The sequence below is a fragment of the Spinacia oleracea genome, chromosome 3 (genome assembly GCF_020520425.1).
Source record: "Spinacia oleracea cultivar Varoflay chromosome 3, BTI_SOV_V1, whole genome shotgun sequence".
NCBI lineage: Eukaryota > Viridiplantae > Streptophyta > Magnoliopsida > Caryophyllales > Amaranthaceae > Spinacia > Spinacia oleracea.
Window position 1 is genome coordinate 81,180,950 of NC_079489.1, and position 9,018 is coordinate 81,189,967.

Sequence of the window (9,018 nt, forward strand, 5' to 3'; positions counted from 1 at the left end):
CCGGCAGGTGTGAATAAAATGATTCCAAGACCCTAAAAACCATTGAAGAATTAATCACATTATGTATTTAGACTCAATTCTAAAATCTTTTAGGTAAGCAAATTCCTTTTGCTAATAGTCTAGAAACTACTATTGGTTAATAGGTACGTCTAAGAGCTTATTAGGTAAACCTATCGATTTTTCCACGACATAAAAGGACTCCTTACTTATATCGTTGAGTTTCACCAAAACTAACATGTACTCACAATTATTTGTGTACCTTACCCCTTTAGTATCGATAAGTAACACCTCGCTATGGCGGAAACCTATTACTAAGATCGATGTAAAGGATATCCAAATAAGTGTTATTTTGGCATGACACCTTTTAACTCAATTTTTAAGTTTGGAACTTAAGGCTCTTACTATGTTGGTTAGATTTTAAGTGAACTAAAATCCTTAATCATGCAACATAATCAAGCCACAATCTCATGCATATTTAAGACATATTTAAAAGCAATAAATAACTTAAAACATGCATAAGATAATTGTGATCTAGTATGGCCCGACTTCATTTTGAAGCTTCAACTTCAAAGTCCGTCTTGAAAATGGATTGGAAACTCCGTCTTGAATTTCACCGTGGGAGGCGCCATTTTCTTCAAATAGGATAAGCTATAATTAAACTAATTACAACTATTTGATGGTACGCAGACCATATTTGAATTGAAAAACAAATTTGGTGCTTTAGACCAATTACATTCAAATTAATGGTACGCAGACCATATTTTCTATCCTATTTGGGCCATACTAGTCACTTCATAACCTGCAAAACAGTACATATACAATATATACCATTCACCCATTCATTATCATGAATGGCCCACATAGCTGGTTAGTAAAAACACGTTGTTTGCATCACATAAATATTTGCAGCAATTAATTAAGGGCACCAATAATCTACCAATTATTCAGTCCTTATTAATTCTAATCAAGTTGTTTAATCTTAAAGGATTTGTAGACCTAATCAAGAGTTTATGACTAAAAATACTCCCACTTAAACCAATAACTTTATATGCTTTACTAATTTTAAACATAAAAATGTATTTCTAGTCTAACCGGAAACATACAAATTTAATTAAAATTTAAAGCTCATATAAAATTATAATTGAATCCATTGATTTAATTTATTTTTCAGTTGAATTAAATGAATTTAAATTAATTCAAGGTTTAATTTTAGTAAAATAATTAGTATAAATAAAATTTATAATAATTTTTTTTTTGTTTTTTTTTTTGGCAATTAACAGTATATTAATAACCAAAGCAGTGAGCCAAAAGCTCAAATGTTACAAAGAGGACCAGACCTCCAAAACACCAGCACCAACAGAAAACACAGAAGGCTTACACCAGCCCTACAACTGCACTAGCTTATCTCTAAGCTCTTCTGAGCATCTACATGACACTCTAAACAGAATTTCTCTTATAATACAAGAACTAGACTTGACTGCTTTCTTAAAAATGACAGCATTTCTAGCAAGCCAGATGCTGTAAACAGTTTCAGCAAAGCACATCACATACAGCTTTGCAATATTCCCAGTTTTCCTACCCTGCTTTGCAGCAATCTCCAGCTCCCTAGAGAAACCATAACCACCTCCATTAAGACCTAAATGCCTCAAAATTGCTTGCCAAATTGCAGCAGAGAAACCGCAATCAAAAAACATATGCTCAACTGTTTCCTTCTTTGCTTTGCATAACACACACAAATCAGCACATGGGATCCCCCAAGCTTGAATTCTATCTGCAGTGTATAGCCTATTCAATCCAGGTAGCCAAGTGATAAATATGCTTCTAGGGCTGGCCCTGTTATTGCACAAGAGCCTTTTCCATGAAATTTTAGGGTGATCCCCCTGCAGCTTTCTATACACTAGTCCAATGGAGTACTTCCCTTTAGAATTAACATTATTCCACCCACCAACTTGCTGAATCAGTTCTCTTGCACCTAGAATCTTCTTCAGTGACCAAGAACAGGAGTTAGGGATAGGGCATACTAGAGGATCCCTCCGTTTCATATAGTAACAGTCCACCCATCGAACCCACAGCTTGTCTTTTTTATGAGCAAGAGCCCACAACATCTTCCCAATGGCTACTTTGTTCCACATGGCAATGTTCTTTATGTTCCACCCTCCAGCAGACATAGGCAAATACATCCTCTCCCAAGCTACCAGAGCTTTTTTAGAACAACTTGTATCACCAGTCCATAAGAAAACCCTGCAATAAGCCTCAACTTCCTTCACAATTTTCTTTGGAAGTATAAAAATCTGACACCAGAAGGTTTGCATCCCAAAAAGAATTGTTTTGATTAGAAGCAATCTTCCTGCATAAGAAAGAAACTTAGCAGACCACCCTTTAGCTCTAGCCAGAATCTTCTCCACAAGAGGCTTGCATAATTCAACTTCTTGGAAGAGAGGGGAACCCCCAAGTATCTAAAAGGAAGAGCTCCTTCTGGGATGTCAACCTGTTCCAATATGTGAGCTTTCTCAGCAGCAGTAACACCTCCAAAATAGATATTACTCTTTCCCATGTTGGCCTCTAAACCAGACACAGAAGAGAATTTCTGAAAAGCTTCCAACAACAACTAAACTGAAATTTTGTCAGCCCTTGCAAATAACAACAGATCATCAGCAAACATCATGTGAGAAATGTTCAATTTCTCACATCTGGGGTGAAAATTAAAATCTGGCACAGCCTTCAATTGAGTCATACACCTAGTTAAGTATTCCATTCCAATGCCAAACAAAAAAGGAGACAAAGGGTCTCCTTGTCTTAACCCTTTCTTAGCAGGAAAGGGTTTACTAGGGAATCCATTTATCAAAACTGAATATGAAACAGTAGTAATGCAAGCCATTATCCACTGGACAAAAAGAGAAGGGAAACCCAACTCATGAAGCACAGTTTCCAGAAACCCCCATTCTATTGAATCATATGCTTTTTTCAAATCTATTTTAAGCACACACCTTGGTGAGATATGAGCTCTGCCATACCCTTTAATAAGTTCAGTAGCAAGTAAAATGTTGTCAGCAATATACCTTCCAGGGATGAAACCAAATTGGCATTCACTAACCACTTCAGCCACTACCTTTTGCAACCTAGCAGTGAGCACCTTTGAGATGATTTTGTACACCAAAGTGCAGCATGCAATTGGGCGAAAATCCTTCACATGAGAAGCATTAATCACTTTAGGAACTAAGGTGATTGAGGTGCAGTTCACACCCAAGTACATCTGCTTGCTTTGAAAAAAGAACTGAACAGCTCTATACACATCTGGTTTGATAATATGCCAAGCCTTTTTAAAGAACACAGCATTAAAGCCATCAAGGCCTGGAGCCTTGCTATCATCAATGCTATTTAAAGCATCATCAATTTCACCATGGGTGACTGGTCTAACCAAAGACATTGCAGCTTCAGTAGACAGTCTGGGACCTGCTCTCAAAATAGGAATATTAGCTGTAGGGATACTACTGGCAGCAGTTCCTAATAGCTTGGTATAGAAATTCTGTATTTCTCTAGTGATATCATCAGGATCAGTCAACTTAAGCCCTTGATCATTGTACAGCAAAGAAATTCTGTTGGTATTTCTTCTTTGTTTCACAGAAGCAAAGAAAAATCTAGAGTTAGAATCACCATTAGACAACCAGTTAATTCTAGATTTTTGCTTAAGAGCTGACTCCTCAACAGAGAGCCACTTGATGAGTTCCTTTGTGCACCTTTTCTCTTCAACTTGCAACAAGATATCTGATGGATCATCCACCAATTGTGCCTGAACACTATCAAGAGATACCTGAGCTTGCTGAATTCTCATATCAATCCCAGCAAATTCCTCTTTGTGCAATTGCTTCAGCTTACTTTTAAGCCTTTTTAATTTGAACCAGATGCAGCTAAGTGGATTGCCCTGTATAGGTCTATTCCAATCAAGAGTGACAACAGTCTGAAATTGAGAATGATTAGCCAAGAAATCAAAGAACTTGAATGGTCTACCTCCCCCTGTGTGATCATTCCCAAACTGTACCAACAGAGGAGAGTGATCTGAAATTGAAGTATTACCATAGTCCACTGCAATGTGGCCAAATTGAAGCATCCAACATTCATTCCCTAGTGCTCTGTCAATCCTACTGGCCACCCTAGCATCTCCTAACCCCTTGTTGCTTCAAGAGAAAAAATGTCCAGAGCTCCTAAGTTCACTCACGTCTGTATTAGCAATGAAATCTTCAAAATCCTGAGTTTCATATCTACTAATAGCAGCACCACCAATCCTATCCTGGGTATTCAAAACAGCATTAAAATCACCTATGATCAACCAGGGGGCATTACTAACACTTGCAGCAATCCCTGTTAAGGAAGCCCACAAACCTCTCATTGTTTCAACTGTATGTAAGCCATAAACAGCTGTAAAGAAACACACAAACACTCCCTTACTATCCATGATCTCCCCATGGATGAACTGCTCATGAGTAGTTTGAACCAAAACTGACCCATTCACCATGTTCCAGCCCACCCAAATTCTGCCTCTAGGGTTACAAGCAGAGTTACAATGCCAAGTCCAAGCCTTCCCTATTTTTTGCCGAACTTTGTCTTTATTCTTATCCTTTACTCTAGTCTCCATAACTGCTATCACATCTACATTATTCTTACTTAAGAACTGCTTCAAAGTTCTTGTTTTATTAGGATCATTAAGACCCCTTATATTCCAAGCACAAATAATCATCCTGGGTGGTTGATAAAACCAGATACCCCCCCTTCATTCTCCTCCTCAACTCCATTTATGTTCTCATCCTGTTGCTCCATAGATAGCAGACTAAAAGAGTTCTGCACAGGAGTACCCTTTAACACAGGTCTCTCCTCCCTATGTTTAGTTCTCCTAGCATCCACTTTCCATTCTGTTGTTTCATGAGCTTCCACATTATTACCCACAGGAGTAAGGTGATATTCAACAACCTGTGGCTTTTGTACCTATTTTGGTACCCATTTCTTAATCACCTTTTTAACAGGAGCAGCTGCTTTGAACACTTTCACATTGCAATTATGCCCCACCATACAACACTTCTTACAATATTCTGGTTTCCACTCATACTCTATTGCTTGTTCAAATTCTTGTCCTGAGGGATCTGCTACAGTAATACTGGAAGGCAATGGTCTAGTTACATCTACCTCAACAAGCACTCTAGCAAAGGAAATTCTAAGCTGCTGAGAAGTACACTCATCTGCATACAAAGGCACCCCAACCACACTACTCAATCTACTGAGAGAGTCTTCTCCCCAACAGTTCAAAGGCAGGTTTGGGAACTTAATCCACAGGGGAATGACTTTCAACACTTCCTCATGAAAATGAAAACTAGGAGACCACTGCTTGAGAATAGTAGGCTTCCCATAGAAGAAGTGTGGCCCTGCAAACAACACAGCATCCTTATCCTCTACAGATCCAAATTTCAGCACAAAATATCCTTCATCATGTAGAAAGACCTTAGGCATAGCTACATGATTCCATTCTTTTGTGATAAACCTCATTACAGAAGCAATTGTGGGTGTCTCACCAATAACAAACATCACTACAGCATTAGACCACAGGGAATTGCATCTATTAAGTTCAGATTGTTGCAAACAAGCAATTACTTTCCCATCAGTACAAACAGGGGCGACAAACGATAGTGCTTTCCCTTTTGAGGCAATAGAGCTACCCTTCACCTTATTAGCCCAAGTTTCAGTTGGTTTAGGAGTCCCATCACTCCCTCCCTCCATCTGCAATCATCTACTAACAATACGAGCAGATGATGACTGACCCCCACCCTTTTCAGCCACAACAAGCACACCACTCGATTTTCCAGCAAAATGTAAAGATTGGTATTCACGAATTACCTCCTGAAGACGAATTGAAACTGGTCCAGCACTAGGATGCACCAATTTTGGGTCAGCAATTGATTCAGGTTCAGCCAGCAATTCCTCCACCATTGCGTAAGTTAGATCTTGCGTGTTCTCTAAGTTTTCTGGCGAATCATCAGTCTGACTGGCGATTACCGCCGAATAGGTTCCCGTAGTTCCCGTCGTTCCCGGCGAAACAGCTCGTGTAGTCTTCTTCCTCCTGCCCATCGGTGGACGTGGTGCAGGATAAGCACAGTACCTTATCGTGCGCTACACCCCATGAGAGAGACCTTTAGGAATATTAAAACATGGAAATACTCATGTATAGGATGTGTTTCAAAATTTATAATAATTATAATATTCAAAATTAAATCCGAGAAAACAATTTAAATAATTAATTTTTAAATTTAATTAAAATTATTTCCGAACTGAAAATTTAAAATTAAAACGAAACGCATCAATACTTTGCAAGACGAGGCACTTGGGTTTGCGCCCAAGCCCCATCGAGCTACGAGGCCCATGCCCCGTGCCTATTGATCGTCGCACATACCCCGCACAGCTGTACGCACCCACGCCCAAGCCACGCACACACGCAGCCCTTGCGGGCTATGCGGCGCGCAGCATTGCTGCGTCGTGGCTGCTGCTCCTTGGCGCGCATGGTGCGTTGTGGCGCAGCGGGCTACTGCCCACACGCATCGTGCTATGCCGTGTGCCCATGCCCTCGCCCATCGCCCTGCACGCACGCCTAGGCGCAGGGCCTTGCGTGCCGCATAGCTCGTCGCTCGCTGCATTCGTACCGCACGGGCAACGAGCTCCCTTACTCGTCGTCACGTGCCCGCACTATACAACACCCCCTTAAGGGTTACACGTAGCTTCCATTGCTTTGTGCGTGCAACATTTATGGGCGTTTTCATAAAAATTTAAAAAAAATTAATTTAAAATTAATGACAAATTAATAAATCATATTAATTTCACAATTTTAGGGCGAAAAATCGAAAATTTATTAATCAATTAATTTCCGATTAACATGGATTCAAATATAGGTCATAAAAATTTAAATTTTAACACAAATTAACAATTTTTATGGTGGATTTTAATCATGGATACCTAATTAAATTATTTATTAATTATGAAAAACAAATCAATTCTAAATTATTCGAATTTCAACAAATTAATCATAATTACAAATTTGGTTGTATAATTAACAAGTCTAGGCATTCAAAGTTGTTAAACATATACTGTAGGTCAATCAAAAACTCAAGATTTATCAACAAGAATCGCGAATATTCAATTTAACATCTTAAATTTACAAACTTTTGCGTTCGAAAAACTAAAACCTCCGAAAAGTCATAGTTAGGCTTCGAATTTGGGAATTCTGGGTTTCAGCGAAAATTACTATTTTTGTCAAAATTTTAGAATGCCTTTTACATGCGGAATTGACACAAAAATCACTCGATTTGGATGAGTAACGAAGAAACTGCCGAACTGCGTACATATAATTAAATAAACGCAATTTGCAATTAATTACGAAAATTAATCACCACTTTAATTCTTTGCAAATTTGTAAAATTTAACCATGTTCATGCAATTTAGATTATGAAAATAATAAGAGGCTCGTGATACCACTGTTAGGTTATGATACATATGACAAAACATAAATCATGCGGAAAACCTTAATGCCAGGAAACATATTATTTACACATAATCATTTAGCATAATTCAGATGCATACACTTTGTAGCGTGCCCTCCCTAGCTGCGCCCGAACCGAACATGAACAAGTCTTTAGGACTCCAAGTGTCGTCCCTCCGTAGATAGTCCATAGCACGTCCGGATCCGCCTTAAGCTTGACCAACTAGAATCGCCCTTAAGGTACTTAGAATTTTCGGCTAATAGGGCAAGTGTTTGTGGCTGATTTTTGCTTGAAAATCTTACCTTTGAATACTTCAATTCTCAATGTAAATATGTGACCCTAGGCACCTATTTATAGAGTTATGGAAAGGGACTTGGAATCCTATTAGGATACTAATTTATTTAATTAGAATCTTATTAAAACTCTATTAAACAAATTCTATCTTTATTAGGATTAGGATTTAATCATAGAACAAATTCCATTAGCTTTAGGATTTGTATTGAAACACAAGCGTTGCACGAGCACGAGCATCGCACAAATCCGCGCAGGCCTTGCGGCCCACACGAGCTGGCGCTGCTCGCAGCCCACGAGCATCAGCCCGCGCGCGCGCGCCATGCCTTGCTGGGCCTGGCCTTGCGCTGGGCCTGGCACGGTTTGGCAGCGTGTGTTTTGGGCGCTTGGCTTGCTGGGCGTAGGCCTGGCTTCGTGCTGGGCCTTCGTCTAGCAAGTCTCGTCCGATGCTAATTCGTACGACGCGCTTCCGATTAAATTCCCGATTCCGGAATTCATTTCCGATACGAACAATATTTAATATTTTCGACTCCGGAATTAATTTCCGTTTCGAACAAATATTTAATATTTCCGTTTCCGGAATTATTTTCCGATTCCGATAATATTTCCGATTCTGACAATATTTCCGTTTCCGGTAATATTTCCGATTCCGACAATATTTCCATTTCCGATAATATTTTCCGATACGTACCATGTTTCTGTTTCCGGCAACATCTACGACTTGGATAATATTTATATTTCCGATACGATCCATATTTCCGTTTTCGGCAATATCATCGTTTCCGGAGTATTCATTTCTTGCTTATGACGATCTCAGCTCCCACTGAAACCAAGATCCTTCGATTCCGAATATCCATAGATGGAGTATTTAATGCCATTAAATACTTGATCCGTTTACGTACTATTTGTGTGACCCCACGGGTTCAGTCAAGAGTAAGCTGTGGATTAATATCATTAATTCCACTTGAACTGAAGCGGCCTCTAGCTAGGCATTCAGCTCACTTGATCTCACTGAATTATTAACTTGTTTATTAATACTGAACCGCATTTATTAGACTTAACATTAAATGCATACTTGGACCAAGGGCATTATTTCCTTCAGGACCAAGGGCATTATTTCCTTCATAGAGCTTGATGAAGATCCACATAACTTCAAACAAGTAGTTGAGGAAGGAAATCACTGGATTTTGGCAATGAATGAAGAGTTAAG

The 9,018-nt window shown here is 39.1% G+C and overlaps 1 protein-coding gene across 1 annotated transcript; it reads right to left on the reverse strand.

The window, feature by feature from the left end:
* Positions 1-4,731: 4,731 nt before the first annotated feature.
* Positions 4,732-5,766, reverse strand: LOC110775541 (uncharacterized). Its single transcript, XM_021980150.2, has 2 exons — positions 5,008-5,766; positions 4,732-4,965 (listed from the first exon to the last, which is right to left on the reverse strand). Exons 1-2 carry the CDS (start codon positions 5,764-5,766, stop codon positions 4,732-4,734), a joined length of 993 nt encoding a protein of 330 aa, XP_021835842.2.
* Between the last annotated feature and the right edge of the window lie 3,252 nt (positions 5,767-9,018).

What these genes read in the sequence shown, in the direction of transcription:
- LOC110775541 (XM_021980150.2), bottom strand. Translation starts at nt 5,766, where the DNA reads ATGGAGGGAGGGAGTGATGGGACTCCTAAACCAACTGAAACTTGGGCT. An exon ending in CAGCTGCTCCTGTTAAAAAG is followed by an intron (nt 4,966 to 5,007) that starts GTGATTAAGAAA and finishes CAAAAGCCACAG; the next exon opens with GTTGTTGAATATCACCTTAC.